This window comes from Acyrthosiphon pisum, chromosome A3 (genome assembly GCF_005508785.2).
Source record: "Acyrthosiphon pisum isolate AL4f chromosome A3, pea_aphid_22Mar2018_4r6ur, whole genome shotgun sequence".
Lineage (NCBI taxonomy): Eukaryota > Metazoa > Arthropoda > Insecta > Hemiptera > Aphididae > Acyrthosiphon > Acyrthosiphon pisum.
This window is the reverse complement of record NC_042496.1, coordinates 34936013-34957887: the sequence shown is the minus strand read 5'-3', so window position 1 is coordinate 34957887 and position 21875 is coordinate 34936013. Positions and strand designations below refer to the sequence as shown.

At 34.3% G+C, this 21875-nt stretch overlaps 1 protein-coding gene across 2 annotated transcripts; it reads right to left on the bottom strand.

Moving 5' to 3' along the window:
* Positions 1-1420: 1420 nt before the first annotated feature.
* On the bottom strand, positions 1421-21840 carry LOC100163445 (mediator of RNA polymerase II transcription subunit 13-like). Of its 2 annotated transcripts, XM_008188421.3 has the most exons (24): positions 21702-21840; positions 11735-12101; positions 11571-11655; positions 11401-11484; positions 11184-11341; positions 10951-11112; positions 10676-10834; positions 10381-10603; positions 10148-10273; positions 8959-9583; positions 8709-8894; positions 8467-8598; positions 8123-8392; positions 7861-8060; positions 6121-6602; positions 5714-6054; positions 4512-5618; positions 4245-4436; positions 3873-4171; positions 3670-3809; positions 3322-3602; positions 2878-3255; positions 2519-2811; positions 1421-2455 (listed from the first exon to the last, which is right to left on the bottom strand). In XM_008188421.3, the coding sequence occupies exons 1-24, from the start codon at positions 21768-21770 to the stop codon at positions 2323-2325; spliced, it is 6492 nt and encodes a 2163-aa protein (XP_008186643.1). In that variant the 5' UTR covers positions 21771-21840; the 3' UTR covers positions 1421-2322. The 2 variants fall into 2 exon arrangements, with proteins under 2 accessions (XP_008186643.1, XP_008186644.1); XM_008188422.3 differs by lacking the exon at positions 10148-10273.
* Between the last annotated feature and the right edge of the window lie 35 nt (positions 21841-21875).

The window sequence follows — 21875 nt, the reverse complement described above, 5'->3', positions numbered from 1 at the left end:
TTTTCTATAAATGTTTATTGCATTTTTTGTCCAAAAATTTCTTTATTTTTTAATGTATATTTTTCAAATTTTTCATGCATATTTAGATGATTTTTGGTGCATAAGTGCATACATATTCATACATTTTTCAGTGCATAAATATCCTAACCTTAGTTATAACTTACAAGTTAGCCAATTTTAAGGTCTTATCGTTTTGAGACGCGAGTGACATACAATCACAGTAGCCAGTAGGTACTTTGTTTATCATGGACAATATTTACCAATAGCCTATAATCAGACGTAGGCTTCTCGGAACTTCTTTTCTGGTGGTTTCCAAGAGAAAAACGGGAACGAGATGGGGCAAAATAAAATTTCTATGTTTATAGTATAATTAGTACTATATTTATTTACTTAAAATAAATCGTATAAACTACATTCTTTAATGCATCCAATATTCCAATCTATCCAAATATCCGTCTATATACAGATATATTTTAATATTCTTTTGAGTTTAAAATTTTATATTATTGGGGGTTGTGCCAAATCTGTACCATTCAGGTATTCCAATCAATAGCACTTCGTTTGTCACTACTGTACACCCTGAAACATCCAAGGTACCCAACAAAGCACTACACAATGATTTAAAAATAAAGCCCGGAAAAATTACCTTTAATTAGGTTATTATTCTTTATTAGTTATTTTTTAATGACACATTATATATAAGTAATTTTTTCCGTCATAATTATTTAATAAATTTTATTTTATTTCAGATTAAATTTTAATAAATTCAGGACACCAAAATTAAATGTTTCTCATAAAAACAGGTAATATTATGTACCCATCTTTATTTATATATATTTATTTTCTGGTAAACTAGTAACATCCTGGGAAATACAGGACAAACAGCAACCCTAGCCTATATTGAATGGTTAAATTCAAACTTTTTGACAACAATTCCAGTTTTTACAGATTAAGATGATTGATTAATTAATCTAAAAACAATGTTGCTCAACCAATGCATTCCATATTTACCTCTTAAAATCTAAAAGTAATAAATAAACATCAATGTAATACCAATACACATTCTTCACTTTTATCACAATTCAACACTCTATTCCATTTTTTTTTTTGTACAGCTAAAAGAAGGTGATATCTATTATGAATAATTGAATAAATAACAACTCAAATAATTTTTTTTTTCAAATGTTGTTTTTCATTGGAATAACATTAACATTGCCTGCGTACAAGTTATTATTATTTTATATATTATATAATATTCACAATAATAATATTAAAAACCGCCTGTATTCCTTTGTAATGTTTGTACAAACCTTAAAATGTGTATTGTAATAATAATTTTTGTAACATTAATAATTTATTAATATTATTTTTTTACATGCTATGTACCTGTACAAAACAAAAAAAAAAAAAACTAAAAAGATTTTATTATAATATTAATTTCATTATTATTCGAAAATGTTTTATGTATAAATATTGACTTTGGTTAGAATAAATATATAATTTAATTTGTTCAAATTGGCTACAATTCTGTTGGAGTTTCTACAGGATTTTTTTTCTTTTTTGGTCAATTTGATAAATATTTTACATAAATAGTTAATAAAATATATATATATATATATATGTATATATGTACAATTCAATAATGATAATAATATACGATAATAAACCAAAATACATTTATAAATAAATATTATACAAGTAGTCCGATTTAAAAAACCGAAAGGGAAGGGGAAATAAAAGCCCAAAAAAAGTATATAAAGCTAAGACATTTAAACACAACAACAATCACATTTAGATGTGACTAAAATTGACATTTACTAAAAAAAAAAAATAATAATTTAGTAAGATAAAAAAGGAGAAATAAATTATATTATACAAAAAAAAAACTTAAATATGAACAACCATTAAAACGACACAATATTTTATGGTAACTCGTTCCTTGACAATTTGAACAGAAATTGTCATTAAAAAAAAGAAAAAAATAATGTATCAAGAACAATAATAATATTATTACATTCACAATTCGCCTATAACGCGCTGTTTAAAATAAAATTGCCCTAAAAAATTTTACTATCCATTGGTACCTAGATATTACATATATGTTATTTGTTAAAAATTTGTAATTAACATTTTGTCTACACTAAAATGGTGTCCAGTTATTTTTCCTTTTCATTTTTTTTTTTTTTTTATATATTTTCCTTAAAATAAAGCTAAAAATTTACATTAATTAAATATCACCTTAATTGACCTAAAATTAGCTGAAACAATAGAGGAAATGTTTCACGAAAAATTTTACTATGTTATTCGAAAAACATGTTACCGTCATATAAGAGCATTCATAGTGTGGTAAAGCTGCATTAGTACTTGCATGTGTATTGGCAAGCAAGACATCCGGTCATGAGTGTTTGAGTCCAATGATAACCATGATAATGCATTGTAACCCTCCAAGACATACCTGTATAAATATTGAATTAACACCAATAATTGACATACATGAGATTAGATTATTAGCTATTACCTTAGGACGTCTGTGGTATATTGAGAATCTAGTGGATGTGCTGAAACCGCAGATGTGGGATGAAGGAGATCTGCAGCTGCCGGATCAGCATTATTAGGTAATTGCACAGTATGCATGTGCAATGCACTTTTAAGGAATGCAGGACTGCATTTCTCTATGTCAGGTGCACATGATGCCCAAAACCATGTTGGCATACGTCCCGTTGGTGCGGTAGATACTAGATATCCTAAAGCCAGTGGTTGTTGGAGTAATGCTCCCACTTCTTCGTGGCCATCAATACAACTACCACCATTCTGAATAGAAAATAAATACATATTATATAAGATACTGAATTTGTCTCACAACAATTATCTTCTTACTCTGTATGATGAAGATCCACAAGTATAAGGACTACAAGGTTGTGAAGACGGTGGGCTACCAGGTTGAGAAGAACAGTCACCTCTGGGCCCCATTGACCCTCGACTCATTCCTATGGAACCACCCAATGATCCAGAACCCATAACACCTCCTATAACATTACTACTAGGACCACCTAAAACCCCGGAAACACCACTACTAGGAAGCCCCAAGCTCGTGTTTCCCACAGCATCCGAATCATTCCATGTGCTAAATATGTCATTGAAGTCACCCATGCCCTCCATACTTTGCATATCTTCTTCATTAAATGCACTGAATAATTCATCATCACCAAGTTCAGGACCATTAATTTGTTGTTCTTGGAACGCAGTTTGTGAGGACTGAAACATCAAAAATATTCATGTAAGATGGATTATTAGTAACAGCTTACAATTATAAATAATTACCTGTGTTGTAGCTGATGTCGGAAAAACTAGTATATGAGTTGCTGAAACATCACGTGGTGTAGAGAGTTGACAAGCAACAGATGCTTGGCTAAAGCGTTCATCAGGTGTGAATTGGTCTGTCATCAGTCTTAATGAAGAATCAGGTTCCAAGGAAACTAAGCACGCGCTGACTACAGAAGGTACATCAGATTTTTGGTACAACAGACTGCATTGGCCACAAGATTCTTTTAAGTGACGCGATGCTTTCATTAATGCTTTACGACTTAATAGCCACGACCAACCTACAATAAACATGTTATACATATGTATTTAATGGTACATAAAAATTAATTTATATTGTTTAATTACCTTTAAGTTCTCCGTGACCAATTCTTCCTACTCGACCTACAACTAACCGCCAAGGTGTTACACTTTGACTCATTACACCTAAGATGAAATCCATTAACTTTTGTAAACCAACTCTTCGGGCTGGAGATTTTCTTCGCCTACTAAAGATTAAATACATATTATATAACTACTTCATTAACATAATATAAAAGAAAATGTCTTACTTGTTTGGTACATATATATTAATTGTGGCAGTTTCCAATAGAATTCCCTGTTCATCAGTTGCTGTAGCTAATATCCACCTTTGATCTTCTGATATACAATAACTGGCATAAAGCACGGAACATTGTTGATCAGTACCTGAAGGAGAACCAGTCCCATTGGATCCACCAAGGGTTGATAATGAATCACCACCACCATTATCGCCAGCTAGTCCACTATCTGTTCGACCAGTTTTATTATTTCTATAACTAGCTAAAATAAAAGGGGGAGTATATGCTTTATATGCTGTTCGGCTTTTTTCCTGTAACAAAACACATGAAACAATTAAGTACAAAACTATTTTCCAACTATGAACATTTTAAATATATACGAACATCTTTATTTTTTAAGAACAATTCAGTCATGGCTGCCGTGCCAAATCCAGTTAAGGCTTTGATGTTAGCAGTGTGAGTTAAGTACCGCCTACATTGACTAAAGACAGACAGGGCTAAGGTTCTCATATTATCACTCATTTTAAGATGATCTGAGGATCGACCGAGTTCCAAAACACTTTCTAAAGATATTAACTGAAAATTGAAATTCACAATTTTAATATACTAACATAAACAATTTTTTTTCTTTGTTTGCCAATTAAAAATTACCTGCACTGAAATATTTGATCTTATAGCTTCTGGAAGTGTAGCCAAAACTGTATTATAACATCGTAAAAGCCCATGGCAAGCAATCCTAGCAAGGTTACTACTATCCTTGCCAATTGAAAAGGGTTCAACAAGATAAATAACTATGGCTGGTACTTCTCCATCATCTTCTTCACAGTGACTGTTATCACCATTACTATTAAAACTTTTGTCAGCCTGTGAACCACTAGATGAATCATCTAACCCATCACTCTTAGGAGTGGGTGCACGCTCATTAGATGAAACAGGAGATTCCACAGAGTTAGGTGTCAGTGATGCTGGTGGTGGCATTGGAGAAGGCGGAGGTCTTGGAATACTACCTTCTGGTGGATCCAATAAAGTTTTATCCATAGAAAATTGAGAAAGTTGTGGAGCCAAATAATGACGACAAACTTGGGCATATAATTTTAACATGGATGATTGATGATTTTCACCCAACATTGAGAACCATTCGTCTACAGGTTCTTTAGCTAATTTTGCAGCAGCTGATTTGCCAACTCTAAGAATACCATCTCGTAATACTTTTGTAATTGGACAATGGCGACCTAATCGATTGATTTCATAAGCTGCACTTAATTCTTTGAAAAACGCTCTTGTTCTTTGTAAAATAAATTCATTATCTGGACTAACAACTATGTATGCAACATCACGTGAATATGAAAATGGTTCTAGTAATAATTTATCCCAATAATGAAGTGCTAAAGGAGCAACAGCTACCCAATCTTTGTCATGTCCAACAAGAATTGGAGGGATTGGCTGTGGTTCACATCTATCATCAGTACCTCGACCAGCCAACCGATGGAATTGTCGCCAAGTTAATGGTCCGGTGACAGTGTAAGGTTCCCATAACCTGGAAGTTACACTTCTTCTTTGAATAGCTTCTTGTAAAAGTGGTTGTAATGTCCTCATAACTCTTATAAGCTGCCTACTGCTACGAGGTCCTGGTGCTTGACTGTAAGCCCATCTATGCACAGGGGGAGAATTATTATTCAATGGTGGTAATGATTGTTGGTGATGACCAGGCCAACGGTGATGTTCGACTTGCCAATGATTATTCATTCCACCTTCCAGCTGTACAAAATAATATTTAAAATAAGTAAATAAATACTTCAAAATCTATAAAACAAAAAAATCTACTAGACTACGAAATATATTGTTATACAAACCTTAGCCAACCTCCCTTGTTCTAGAGCTAGTAAAGCTACTTGATTAGTATCAGTAAATTCTAACATATTGACAGTTGCAGTTTGTGGAGGATGATTTATAGGAAACTTTGCTGCTGCTCGTACTAGAGAACTACAAGAACTATAGATTACAGCAGCACATTGTTCCCTAACTAGTTCTAAAACATCTGGGTTCATAGAGTTATCATCAACACGTGCAGGGCTATCTTCAATAAGTCCAGTTATTTCAGCCTCATCTTCGGGAAACAATCCTGATTTATGAGATAATCTGCGGTTCACAACAGCACTGAAACCACAACTGCATCGGATTCCATCCTCGTCACCTAAAATAATTTAAAATAATTAAATTCAAGTAAATTACTCATGATTATAAAAATCGTAATAATTACCAGGTATTCCAACAGACATATGATGCTGTTGATACTGAGATGAGTATCCGTTAGGAGTTAAAGTATGAGTGAGATAAACAGCTGCATCTGTACCTTTGATATTACCGACCACTTTTGGACCAGCATTACATACACACAATGTGCAACTGTCAAAATTATGATCTCGGAAGACATTTAGTAGTGAGTCAGTTAACAAAACATTCACAACAATTGAGTTAGCTTCAGGTACAGGTGGAGACATATTTGTCGGTACAACATTCATATTGTGATGCTGTGAAAGTGCAGGACTATATGGTGGAGGAGGCACTTGTTGATGTTGTTGTATTTGTTGTTGTGGTGGTCGATGGTATTGATTTCCTCCTCCAGGCCATGGTGTACTATGAGGTGATGGACTCATCATAATTGGATGATGATAATGATTATTGCGATTCATATTTGGTAATAAATTGTTATTAGCGGAAGATGCCGGAGAAGGTACAATCCTAAAATTATAAAACAATTTTCAAATTGTATCAATGAAAATAAGACCACACAATTAAAATTAAGGCAGTTAAGGAACTCCTTAAATTTGAATATTTAACTTAATTTACAGCAAGCAATATAATTATGAAAATATAAGACTAATTTTGAGCTATTTTTAGGACCATTTTGAAAATTATATTTAAGGTACCACCATAAGTTGTGTTCTTATACCAGCGAGTGTCCACAATAGTATATAACGACGGCCCTAAAGAAGAGTGTCGTAACTCACTTTTACGATTTTTTTTTTTTTTTCAATGTGGTGTTTCTGTTTTGTGGTTATCCGGCGACAAAGATATTGTGAACAATAAGATTAAGTTACTACCATCTTCGTTGGAAATCCAGAAAAACAGGAACACCACATTGAAAAAAAAAAAAATTGAAATACGACACTATTCGTTGGGGCCGTCGATATATACCATATAAACTTCCACCAGGTTTTTTTTTAGTATTCATTTTAATTTTAAACTGTTAAATGATGGTCAAAATTTTGACTTTAGTTGATTTCGGTTTGGTGACCTTGTAAAACACTTAACGAACCAATCGATAACATGTACTCTGGAGATAACCTATGGAGCCATAACCAAAATTAAACTATTATTAAAATTTTGCTTAAAAAAGAGTGCTTTACTTATTTTCTTGTTTGTTATTAATGATTACTGAGTAAGATTTTTGAAGAATGATAAGTCAGTTAATAGAATTTACAATTCAACAATTTATTATTAATTAATTTTTTCATAGTTTTCGTATTTTCACACAAGCTATATATGATTTTTTTTTAGAATTAAAACTTATGTACAATTAACAAACAGTATTTCCAAACTAGTTTATATTATATTATATAATTTTGCTTAATAAGTTATTATGTAGGTCTGACATAATTTATTAAGGACCATTGACGCTGCCACTCTATAAAGTTTTTAATGAAAACTTAACCAAAAGATAAAACATTTACTACATTTATAAAAATTATAAAATTTAAAAAATGATAAATAATTGTATTTATAAATACGAAAAGTATCTTATATTTTTTATATAAAATCTCATTTAGTATAAAAGGTTAAAAACAGCAACGCAGAACTAATTTAGAAATATTTATATTGATAAAATATAAATAATTTCTTAGCAATAAAATAATGTATAACTATTAATAACACACTATTACTTAATGTCAAAATATAACTAAAAAATAAATCCATTCAAATAAAATGTTGAACTTACTGATTTGGTTTTTCAGGCTGTGGTGGATGATGTTGTATTTGTTGAGGTTGTGACGAGGCGTGGTAAACAAAAGAGGAAGGCTTATAAGAAGGTACTGTTATCGGAGATAGATTTTGGCTCGGAAGATTTGTGAGAGGTGCATATTTTGAAGAGCCAACCATTTTTGCTATGGCTGGAGGTTTGTACACATACGACCAATCCTATTGAATGAAAAACAAATAAATATTAATAAAACCTAATTACGTTATTTAGAATAACCTACTTCTATGTGATCATGTTGAGGACTTCCCATGTAAGAATTTGTTTGGTAAGTACGAGGTGGAAGTAGATCTATGTCAGGACACGGAGATGCTATAGGATTGTGTTCTAACGATGGAGGAGTTGGAAACATTTTAACTAATTCTTCAGGCCTTAACACACCACCGCCACTGCCACCACCACTACCTCTTGGCGGTCGCACTAAAAGTGTTGTCAATCCTCCTCCAAGACAATCATCAGGTTTATTTGAGCCAGGAGGTGTCTGCATTTGTAACTATAAATGTTATTATAATTAATGGAAAAATAAAATAAAAAAGAAAAAGAAATTCAGATAATCCCAATGCTTACAGCAGCCACAGCTTCATCACTAGATAAATCATCAGAATTGTCAAACATATGATCAAGGTCCCGCATACTATCACTTGTACACCTATTACCATTCATTAACCCAGGATCATATTCTTTTTTGATATCTTCGTTCTAAAAGAAAAAAAGATCAAAATTATTAGGTTTAAAGAGGCTTTTTCATAACAATTTCAAACTTTTTATAATAAAATTTAAAAAATAATGTATAAATAACAATATTTTACCTTCATCACAGCCATAGAAGTATTAAGTTTATAATCACTAGACATCATAATATTATTGCTAGAACAAGCCCCACTCTCCTCATCAAATTCATATGGATCTGAACGACCACCTTTAAATCTAAGAGCGTTATTTCTTAATTCTTCAAAGCTGCTAAAATTATTTATTGAAATTTCAGATGGTTCAACCTTAAAATAAATTAATAATTAATAAATTAATCTATACTAATATTATATAATAATTTTAAATTACTGGAAGAATAGGTACACTAGTATCTCTTCTAATGTATACTTGTGGAGGGGATGCTGGATTATCCGTCACATTATTTATTCTCGTGATTGGTTCTTGTTTAGGTACAATTGGCTTAAACTTCTTTACTGGATGATATAACCAAGCATCAATACAAGAATAATCATATAAAAGTTTAGACGGCATTATTTCTTCTTCGACCAAATTTGCTTCGTAATCTTTAGATGAGAGCTGTGGTCGTTTTAACGTAATATAAGCACTTGAACTTTGTGTTTGCATTGGAACCGGCGTTGTTGCAGTTGGAGTTGTTGCTGGGATGCTTACAGTATTACTAGGTGGTGCAGGTGTGCCAGAGTTACTTTCTCGTCCAGATTTTACAGGTTCCTGACTAGCAGGAGCCGATGAAGGATAAGGTGAAAATACTTGGTTGGAGACAGATGATACAGATTTAGGCTGAAAGTCAACTGAAAGAGGTGTAATAGGAATTTTTTCGTCATGTGGACTAAGCATTGGAGGAGGAATTGAAAGTGGCGCTGGTTGTCCAGCTGATGGAGGGGTTGGCACTGAAGGCAAAGGTGGTACAGAATCTAGCCCACAAGGACTATCTGTAGGACAAAGACGTGTAGACCTAAAAAATAATTAAACATTTATTAAAATATCTATTCAATGAAGATTTAATTTTAAAATGCTTATTATTTGGAAAATGGGGGACAAAAACCATTTATATTAGTTGTTTTTAATATAATAGTTCATGCAATTATGTACATAATATCAATATAAAATGTATATTATATTTTAATTATATACCCAACACCACCACCATTTCATGCCATTTATTTTTGTATTATATTGTTATTATAAATTATAATATAAATATATTATATATATTGAATATTCAGTAATTATTAAATATTACAATTCAAACGTTCACAATTAATAAACTAATGTAAAATACTCCCAATTTCAAATTCAAAACAATTTAAAGTTATTTTAACTATTCATAAATAAATTACGAAAAAAACTAGACATAAAAATTGTTAATATAGATTAGAAATATATGATAGACTGTCAGTTGTTATTTAAAGGCCTTTGAAATAAATTGATAGACTAGAACCCTGTTTAGAAATATAAGATTCGTTTTATATCTTTTAAACACCATTTCACCTCCCAAGCGTCTCATCAATAGACAAACCTGAGGGTGGCATTGTTTGCATCGGGTGGCGGCTGCTGAGTGACGAAAATATCAGGGAGGGGAGTGCGTCTATGGAATGGTGTGCCGATTGGCTGTGTCTGGTGCTTGGAACTCATTTTTCTACACCTGTAAATAGCCGGCCAAATAACAAAAACCAATCGACTTCCAAAGCTCCAAAAGACAAACATCGCACTAACATCTCACTCACAACATATAAATACAAATCATCTTACCTTGTACAGGAACATGTTAATTTTTGTAATGGATCGGATAAGTGCCATTGACCTATAGTTGGTGATTCAGGTCTGGATGGGGGGTTCTGCTCTGTGTGTAGTGGTCCTAGCACACAATCTTGCCAAGCTCGTTCAGGTATGGATGCCACTGCATTATCCAAAGCATATATTATTGTATCTGGATGGTGTTGATGCTTAGTCGCAAACAATTGTTGTTTAGGTACTAATTAAAAATAAAAAATTCAATTTAAAATAGTTATATTGGGTATATTAATCAACAAATTAAATTAAATACTTTGTTGCTGTGGTTGTTGATGCAGCTGTGGTGGTTGTTGTTGCTGTTGCTGTTGAGGAGTTGTTTGATTAGTATTCTGATTTTTATATAACTCAGCAGTACTGTCATCTAAATCAGTTACCAAAACATAACATGATGGATATCTCATTTTTACACCACCTACAAAAAAAGTACAATAAAACAAATAGTTGTAAAAAGTTGTAACATTTTAAATTATAAAAGTTAAAAGAATTGAAGATGACAAATTAAAAACTAGTGAAAATATTAAGACTTACCAACTAAAACTTCTACTGCAGGAGATAATTCATTAGATCCATTATTATTAACAGCTGGATAAAAATGACTCCATTCATCCATCATACGGCTAGTTTCAGCATCCATATTTTTATATACATGGCCAGTTAATGTACCAGCAAGGCCAAATGGTGCAAGCATTACTAGAATTATGGAATTAAATTTAAGATAGTTAAATAATAATAATAATAATAAAAATAATAGAAATAGGTACCTTGAATATTTGATCCACTTTGAGGTTGAGAAGACGCTTGTGCTAAGTGTTCTTTTGATAAAGTTCGTACTACAGAATGTTGCCGAACATCGATGCTAGCACAAACGGTACTTTCTCCGTGGACAAAAAATGCAAAAGAAAATGACAAATGACTCGCACTATAAAAATATGAACATTTAATTATGGTAAAATGTATTTATTTTACAAGTAAACTTACCTCAAATTATCTAACTTCTCTGAAGATGAATAAGGTTGTACAAACCATTTCCCTAATCGAATAAATTCTCTTGACATTAAACATCTGAAATAATCCGGACACGATTTAGTTTAAATTTAAAATTAACTTTTGGAATACATTGAATGCTAAATCATTTTAAACAAATTTACCTTTCAATTAAATTATGAAGTGCCTTAAATAAAAGTGAACGACATTCATACGATAGACCACTTTCCCATGATCCATTATCACCTTCTGTAAATAATAAGTATAATATTTTAAAATTTGAATCAGATATTTTAGTTTATTAAAGCTTAGTAATATTTGACTTTACCATTGAGTAAAAGTTGAGGAGAAACAAGTCCGGTCAGATCTGGTTCTTCACCATACCAAAATATCCACAGTTCTTTCGATGCTTTCAAAGAAAGTGCTGGTGGAAGAGCTGGTATGGGTGTTGGTGGTGCAGGAACCAAGGGATCAAGTGATGTCTGTTGAGAATTGGCAGGCGGTAATGAAACACGTCGCCATACAGCCAACATATCATGTGTTAAACATCTTGTATAACTAGATAACACAGGATCCTCAAGCACCGAGCCACAGGCATTGGTTCCGCCACCAGGACCACCTCCCCAGTCAGGAGGTCCTTCTGGACCAGGTGAACAATGTACAAACTTACGCCATTTTATGCCGCATAAGTCAGTCTAAAATTATAAATTTTTTATTTAGTTATTTTGTTTTTAATTAAACTTTGTATAGTTAGATCTAATTTAGCTATTTAGGAATAAAACAAAAGAATTAAATATTTATTATTTCAATATTCAGACTATACAAAACAAAACAATGTTTTATTGTAGTATATTATGTTTCATATGAATATAAATTATAACTAGAGCCTAGGATCAGAATTAAAGAAATATTTGAGAAAAATGCTGTTAGGGTTTCTGAATTTATATCAATTAATTTTTTACATGAAAAAATCAAGCGCAATGAGATGGCCCATTCATAAATCTAATCAAGAATTACACTCATAGACATGTTCTAGGGCAGTGGTGTCATATGGTGGGGGGGAAGGAATTTTGAGTCGGAAAAGCAGTGAAAAGTTGCCCTTGTCTAATAAAAACTGAAATTACGCCACTGCACAGAGGGATGGCCAAACCTGTGACCTGTACCATAACTGTTATAGATTGTTACTTAGATCATAATATACATAGATGATTACACTAATAATATAAGTTATGAGTTTGTCATAATTCGGATTTTCGTTTACTAGGTACTAAATAATACTTGATTTATGTATAGTCTTTAAATGATACTTTTGTAAATATTTGCTTGCATTTCCTTGAGAATGTAGTGGTCACATAAATTGTGATAAACATACGGGAGATTATTTATTATTTAGATAGGTATTTATACATTTATCGACAATATTAACAGTTTTATGATAAAAAAAAATATATTCTCAATATCATCCCGAATTCCGGATTTTGGATCTAAATAATTCTCAACCCTGTACCAACTTTAAAAAAGTGAATCTCGTGCTCTTTTAGCACAACTGGATTAATTGTATCTGGTCGATAAAAAACATTTATTAAGGCGAGGAGAATATTGTACTAAATAATGATGTAGCTAACATGTACCACAACAAATCATACATAGGTACCCGTTGATAATAATTTTTCATTTTACAGAATTTATTGTTTATTGTATTCACGGTCAGAAACCCAACCCTAAAGCAATGCTTCAAGAAACTGCATGATCAAATTGATATATATAAATGCTACATCCGGATACGATGTAACTTGTGGCAGTTGTACACATATAAAAAAATCCTAAGATTTTACGAAGTCAATTTTAAATAATAATAAATAATACAATAGATTTAGTATAGAAAAATCAGTAGTTTACATTTGGTAACTATCCCGCACCTAGAAATTGTTCGACGCCATAAGCTCAACATGTTATTGTACATCACAAATTATACTGTATAATTTACAAACGGAAACAAACAAAATATAATAAATAACTACCTGGACACCATACAAGTAGATGTCCCGATGTCCGATCTTCCATTAATTTATCATAATTCTTAAGTAATGTGTTTTTTTTTCTCAAAATTAAAATGTACATTATTTGACATTATATGCTCAGTTATTCTCTAAATTATTCGTCTTGGCTGTGGTATGGCAAAATCTAACTGTAATATAAACGTTGACCGTTTTATCACGGTGAGATTAATACTTAAAATTAGCGGGTACGAAAATGTATAATATTCTAGAAAAGCACACGACAGAACGGAACGCCAATGGGTGGTATTGTCAATTTGAACAATAAAGAGAACTAGGCTACCACTGATCGAGCTGTTAAGAAGGCACGTGGTGATGACGTTTCTCCTAAATACAGACAGCCACAGTGGTGAGTGTAAAGTACGCGGCTGCTAGAGGGTGGAACGAGACGGTGGTCGGGTTAGTGGTAAGGGTTGGTCGTGCAGACAACCGAACGGTGTTACGGCACACGTGCGGTCGCCAGAGGTCGGTCCGATAAGAGTTGATACGACGTTGCGCAAAGCGAGAGAAATCGTATTATTTCCTACGAAATAATATTTTAATTATTACGTAGTTGTACAAGCGTACAATATGTTATGTGCATTAACGATATACATAAAACGGCTAATAAATGAAAATGTGAAGTACAATCATTGACGTGCGTGTACAGGATAACGAAACAAAAAAAATCCCCACATCCGAATACACAGATTTCAGGTGGAGGCAGAACGGTAAAAAGGCGCGAGAACGTCGGCGAAGGCAAGAGTGCGCGTTCTCGTGATGAAGTAGTGCACGGCGGTGAGGGGGCATTATCGACTATGCATCCTCGTCTTCCCAAAGACATGGACCCGCCGCTCCCACTTCCGCGCGTTAGTCGCGAAATCAATATCCGCTGGTGGCCGAGACACGAGTACACGACACGACCCTGTGGCGTCACGCCGATATACTCCCTTCGCGCGCGCACTCATGTATTCACATTGAACACAAATAAAATATATAATTTTAGTACTTGACGATCCCCGTAAGTCCACGTCGGCGAAAGCGGACGTATACAATGGCGTTATACACGCTAAATATTTCAAAAGTAGATCGACGAATTACGAGACACTGCCAGAGGTGCATGGCTTCTAAGCCACCCCCCGAGACAGACCAGTTCAATTAGACCATACACTATACTACTAATACTACTACTACTACACCAAACCGTAACGGTGGAGGTCGTCGTCGACGCCGCAGCCGGTGTATGTTGCGATGGACATTCAATGTGCGTGCGGCGGATCATCACATTCCAGTGGGCGCCAAACAATATGATAAACAATAACAGGGGAAGACGGGTAGGTGTAGGCGCGTATGTGCGCGCAAACGACGTTTACATAAATAATATATTTTTCAACGTTTATATCAACCTCTTTTAACTCCTTCGTCACCGAGTGAATTTCGGACTAGAAAAATCGATGAGGCCTTTTCGCCAACGAAACAAACGAGTGCTCCGACAAGTGCTTTTAAGCAAACATTTTTCCTGCAGGAGTAAAAAAATAAATAATAATTTTAAGTAGTAGTGCGTACTGTAACGTGGGTTGCAACACCCTTAAGAGTTTCAAAAATGTAGAAATGGTATTTTTGCATAATATTTAAATACCCACCAAACACCTTCAGTCTTCACATTTGCACGCAACAATTGTGGTTTCTTCGTACGTGTACCTATATAATAATAGACGGTAAAGACAATAACTTGTTATGGGAGGCGCCTTTTTGGGTAACCCAATAAGCAAATAATATTTTTAAAAGTACAGCTCCCCGGATCTCTAAAAACACAGTTAATGCTTATAATATTATACATTTATACCTAGTGTATGAATGGGTGGTGTTCTAGATTTACCAGAGATTTTACGGCAGCGCGCGCCGCGTAAACAAGTTACCAGCGAACACTGCAAGAAGAAGACACCGTTAACCCTTGCAGGTAGACTGGTGGCGGGGGCGGGCGGCAGCCGACCGGTGTTAATAACCTGAATGATGTGTCTCAGACACAATTGATTCTCCTTTTCTTTCTCGACACGGTCGTCGGTCGTATACACAGGATACGGCTGCCACCCACGACATACCGTAATTATAGTAGAATAAAATTAGTAGTTGTGGACTTCAGCAGTTCGGCAGGAGAATAGTTGGCAACACTTGGCCCCAAGGGGGAAGGGGAATTCGTAAAATGGAGAAAACGACGGATACGAGGGTCGAGGAGAAAAAAATGTAAAAGTGTAAGGAAACGATACAGAAAATATTAAGTACTAGCAATTAGGTTTGGGATTATAAGAACGCGCAACCGTTTTCACCGGGTAGGAATCATTGTCGCTGCATATTTTGGTGGGGGGCAAAAGAAAAATATATGTACATAAAATGAGAGTACGTGACCTCGTTCGTAAAAACAAAATACCTATGGAATATAGATGTCGAATAGATGGTGAACATCGGTGATGGCCAGTGATCATCCCCCCCCCTAATAAAAATAAGTGTGTATTAAACGTTTGTTTTATTATGTATCGTTGAAAATTGTAAAAATCGGGGTTGAAACGATAATAATATCATAAAAAATAACCGTCGAGTTATCGTGATGTTTTCCAATATTTTGGTAACCACTGCACGCGTCCGGTTGTTACGGTACGCGGAATTACAGAGGTGTCGGCGACGACGGAGGTACAGTGGTAGCGGCGGCAGCGGGTTCCCCTCCACCGCGACACAACAATACGATCAAAAGAAACTGCATGTAAATCGTACGGCGTAACGACACCGGCCGAAGTGAAAGAGGTCGGAGCCGGTCGGATTTTTGCGCAAGACGATCGCCGACCGTGACCGAACGAGTGGCAACGTCGCCCCCCGCCACCGACAACGGCTCTACTGCTGTAGGCGTCCCACCACAGTTCTACACAGTACACCGCAACCGCATCACAAACACCACCCTATCCCTACTAAAATATAATCGCGTTTTCACGCCGTGTCCGCACGATGGCGGCTCCGTCGACCCGAAAAAAGAACATCTGTCAGCAGTGAAACTCCGAGGGAGCACACGTTACATACAATAATAATATTATGTGTATAAATGTATGATAATATGTAAAAGTATTAAGTTTATTGTATGTTCGTAATACAAACGCGCCACGCATAGTAAAGGTGGGGTGAGGGTGGGGTGATAGTCAACGAGTTGGCTTCCCCCCCCTGCGACCGAGAGAAAAGTAAACACGAACTAGACTGATATTCGATAATAGAGTGACCCGTGATACGACGGGTTTGGGTGTGAGTGTCGAATGGTGAAGGGGGCGAACGGGTGAAAGAACTGTTACAGTCGGTGGTCGAATCCGCGATTATCCAATGTCGAGAAAAATTAAATAAAAACGTCTGGACAAACAATCGAGCGCCGCCAAAGGTGGTTTCCTCAGTCAGCGCTCGGCGAAAACGTCAGTAGTGAGTAGTGTAATAGTGAGCGAGAGGTGCACCTCTAGACGGACGAGGCGGGTGAGGGGCGAACGCCTATTTTGCGGCCAGGTCACTTTTTGGAGCGTCGACGGCCGGCCGCGGGCCCACCGATAGCGGGCGGCAATGATTACATTATACGTGTGCCGTGTTATTATCCACTACAGGCTGGTGGAGTAGAGGAGTACACACACTCATTACAAACGTGTTTATTATCGAGTAAACGCTACCGCCGCGACGCCGAAGAGACCACCACCACCGCCACCACCACCGTTTATCACCCCAACGAAATCATACTTATAATAGTATTATCCCTCCGAATAGTTTTCCTCGTAAAGGGTGAAACACCTCTACGGACAACGACAACTCTCCCCACCGGCGCACAACAATAATCCAGTTTTTTTTTTAATCCGTGCACATTATTACAACTATGCGGCACGCAACAACATAATGATACGGTATTAATATTTTATAATATTATGTGTGCACCTTGAACGACGCGAAGGCAGACACACGGAATTCTTGAGTATGTCAACTATAGTCGCCGTCGCCGCCACCGCCACATTTACAAGAGGGAGGACCCGGTCGAAAAATAGAACGAGAGCCGCTTACAGACATATTGTATTAATAAAGTTTATACGGAATGATTTAGAAAAATCGAAAAAAAATCAATCGATGGCCATGTGGCTATCTCGTCTGCGTGTGACTAATAGAACAGACTTATATGATGTATACTTTGACGACGTAAACCGCCAAGGAAACTATTCGAGACTCGAGAGATGTATTTTATCAAAGAGAGATCTAAAATCTAAATGTATATAACAGTAGAAATAAATAATAATATTAAATATTATATGGCACGGATGATGGCTGTGAAAAAAAACGAGCAGGACATTGACAAACCTGTTAAACATTATAAATTTATAAATAATGAAATCAGTCTAATAAATACGACTTCGATATTTTGTAATATACACACACGGTACACAACGGAGTCGTGTCGTGTCCCGTAGACGCTCAAACAATAATAATATTATGAATTTCGTCGTCGCCGCCCCGCGTTTACTACAATTACTATTGTGGATCACGGACGAAGTGCCTAATGTATAAAATAGCAGTAAATGTACATTTCGGGCACATCTATAAAGAAAGAAAATGTGAGCGTGCGACTATTAGGCGGACGAATTTACAGCGGCGGTGGAGGCGGTGACAACAACGGAGGTCTTCCGGCGGGCGCGGGAAAAATCAATATTTAACCGATACGGAAATGTTTACGAAATTTTCGGATGGGAAAAAAAATGAAAAAAACAACTGATAATGTCGGCCGCCCGCTTTTGGGAACCACTGAAAGCGGTTTGAAAATACGCAGGACATTGCCTCTGTGTGTGCGCGCGCGCGAGGCGCGTAATATATACTTATAGTAGACAGTGGCGAGGATAATATATTATATTTATTATTGTGTGTATTTTACGGGGGAAAAATGTTTACAGAATTATGTTTTTAAGAAACCGATTAATATAATATAGGTATTATAATTATAATTTATATTCTCATTGAACATCAAGGTTTGTAGATTTCGAACTACTGATTAAGTTTACGAATACCCGGAGTCGATCATCGATATTGTCTTCACGGGGTGAATGCAAAGTTTACTACTGCCATGCGTCCGCTTATCTACGTGCACGCGTCTCGCCGCCGCGTTTTGATAAAGAAATAGTCAATAATAATAACAACAACGAAAGCCACGGACCCGTTATGTTGTTGACGATAAGCGCAGTATTGTTCAAAAATACATTTTCGATTAAAGTGCTATCTCCCCGTATGAGATTTCGTAGATATTTATAGCGACCAAGAAATAAATTCTCGTCTCCTGATAAGACTTAGTTCGTTGACAGGACCTAGTAGACAGTCTGACTAGAGGTGGACGGTGATGGTATCGCACAGTAACTGTATCCGGTGGCATATATCTTACTTAATTTATAGATAAACAAATTTTTTTTTTGATTTTGATTACGAATATCTAATCAGTTGTTTACATAATTACATTACCACTATGATAGTACTCGGAAACGTAAGGAAATCTGACTTGGTCAAAACAAAAACATTGAAAGATTTTCCCTACAGACACTTGCCAATAAATAAAACCTAGACAATGTCCAATATTACTTAAGTAACTAAATAGTCAATAATGCTTTAACTATGCTATTTTTTAGTTGGTACATCTTATCATTTTTTTTTTTTAACTTCTTCTAACTATAGGCTTCAGTATATCAGTTCAATCATTTTTATCTAGTTTTTATTAATACTCAATGTTACAAATTATAAATCTAAGAATTGAACACCTGAACTAAAATAAAATAAATGACAGGTATACAATGGTAAAAAAAATAAACTTAATATTAAATTACATTTTACTCTCAAGTTTGTATTTATGCTATTTTCTTATCAGTTATCACTAATATAAATATTATACTAACTAGCCAGGGAACCTATTTTCAAAGATCAATTGTGTTTACAACCTGTACATTAATTAAATGGCAATTATTGGGAGAGGTATTGCAAACAGCAACTGCTGTTCCTCCTCCAGTCTTCGATACCACGAAAAAAAAATGGCAAGTATTAGTACACATAAACTGAAGAATAGAGCACAGATACATCATTTACTAAAATAAAAGTAGAAAAATGAACATCTGTTTTGAATGTAAATTGTATTGTTGGGTATTATTCCACATTTTATTTTTTTAAATAAAATCCTATTTGTACTACCTACCTAATACACATCCACATATTATAATATTAATACTATAATTCTGAGTTCAACATAGGTAGGTTTCATTGGGTACACTTTCCAAAATTGTAAGATTCTTAATAGATGTTTAAGGGCAATAACGTAATAATAATTGAAATTAAAAAAATATGTGTAGGTAGCTATATTAATTACAAATGCATATTTTTTTTTCTTTCTTTTAAGTGAACAAGCGATCAAATATACATATATTTAATAAGAATTTATCAAATAGCTATATGAAAATATAAATAACCAGAACAACTAGGATGATTATTTGATTAAAATTTAAAAAATACCGATTGATTCAAGTTTTCTATAAATTATAAAAGATAGCAACTAACACAAATTTTAAAACTTTAAATGAACATTAATATATTATTACTAGGTATCCACAGGCTATGACCTACCTAAATACTATGATTTCAGAAAAAAAATTTCTGATTCAATTTAGTACATTAGTTTTGTGATATTTATGATGTGAAAAGTAAATTGTTTGTTGTCTTATCTAAATTGGCAATAAAATGGAGTGACCATTACAAAATGATATACCTACCTAAAATCACTAAAACAAATATGATTGACAATGAATTATTTAAAAAAATAAGAATTGAGAACATTAAGTACCTACCTATACATTAAATTTTTTTAACATAACATTAAGGTAATTAGGTAACACCTTAATAATATTCTCAGAATTATTTTACTTGCATATCAAAATTTAGCTTGATACTTATACATTCATAGGTTACATATTTTAGTAAAGATGAAGATATATTTAAAATAGAAAACCTTTATAAAAAATTATAGTCGTCTTTTATTTAAAAGTAATTGCAGAAACAAAATATGTCAATGTATATAATATATCATGAATTCCAAGGTATCATGTATAAGTCAAATTATATAAGCAAATAAAGAAAAATCTTTAGATAGTTAAATTGGAACAGGAAAACAAGTTAAATTTAATATTAAGAAATACTTATCTATTATCATTGATGACCTAAAAACGTATGACCCGTCTATCATTTAGGAACACAGTACTAATGAAATCCTAACTGGGTACACAAATATCATAACTTGAAATAGCGAAGTAAATAAAAATGAATAGCATAGTAATAGGTAATAAAAATCATTTTAAAATTAAGGATATTTTAAAAGATTAATAAAATTGAATAGGTATCTACTTAGGCATTTGTATTTGTCAGACCTTTTCTGAGACGCCATTTCTTTTTTAAAAAGATTGATTTAGTTTTGAATAAAATAAACGATAGTCACACTGGAATTAAGTTATTATCTTATCTTTCCGAGCAGGTGACAACGTACTGACAATGATTGTATTTGAATAAAATAGATTGTATAAACTGACCACCTATTCTATCAACAGTTATTTGCCAAATGTTTAAAAAGACCTTAGACTTTAAGGTTGATATAAAAACAAAAAATAATTGAAAGTTGAGTTTTCTAAATAGGTCAACATGTACAGTCAATGGGTATATGCCCCAAATGAGTTCTACTTGCAGTGTTCAGACTTTCATTGAGATTTGTACTACGCATTTGTATTCCAACAGGCAAAGAAAAGCTCTGGGAAAACCTAGGGGATAACCCAATGAGCAATACAACTGAAACTACATAGACATGTAAACATTTGGCTATGTGATCTGTTGGAGCAAGAATTATTGTTACATGGAATTGCATTATACAGGTGACAAACAACTAAAAACACATCAACAATGTTAATAGTTTGTCATCTGATGGATACCGGTCCCCAGGTTAGGGGAGCTACATTATATGGAGGAATGTTTGATGGAGTATGAATGAGTGGCGGAGAATAAGGGCTAATTACATATTTTAGTTTTGCACTTGTGAGTAGTGACAATAGCCGACGGTTAAGCATTATATGCGTAAAATACCTATATCATGTATACCTTTGATTAAAAATTACCTTTTACCTACGCGGCTTTAATGAAAAAACGATGTAAAACGGATGCCACTAATGGTAACTAAGTACTAACCAGGGCGAAGAAGTTTGTGTGGCAATCCTCCAAGCTGGCACCGTTGGTCTGATGGCTGGAGTGAGTCATTTTTCATTGGACATTTTGCCTGGTACGACGGCTGCTGCGACGACGACGGCGACGTCTTGGACGTCACACAAACACCACGGCTGAGGCGCCGGCGGACCGCGGACA

Excerpts from the sequence above, each read along its gene's own strand:
- LOC100163445 (XM_008188421.3), bottom strand. The coding sequence starts at position 21,770 with ATGACTCACTCCAGCCATCAGACCAACGGTGCCAGCTTGGAGGATTGC. Across the intron at positions 11,485-11,570 it reads CTTCATAATTTAATTGAAAG|ATGTTTAATGTCAAGAGAAT; the intron begins GTAAATTTGTTT and ends GGATTATTTCAG. Across the intron at positions 8,393-8,466 it reads GTGATGAAGCTGTGGCTGCT|TTACAAATGCAGACACCTCC; the intron begins GTAAGCATTGGG and ends TAACATTTATAG.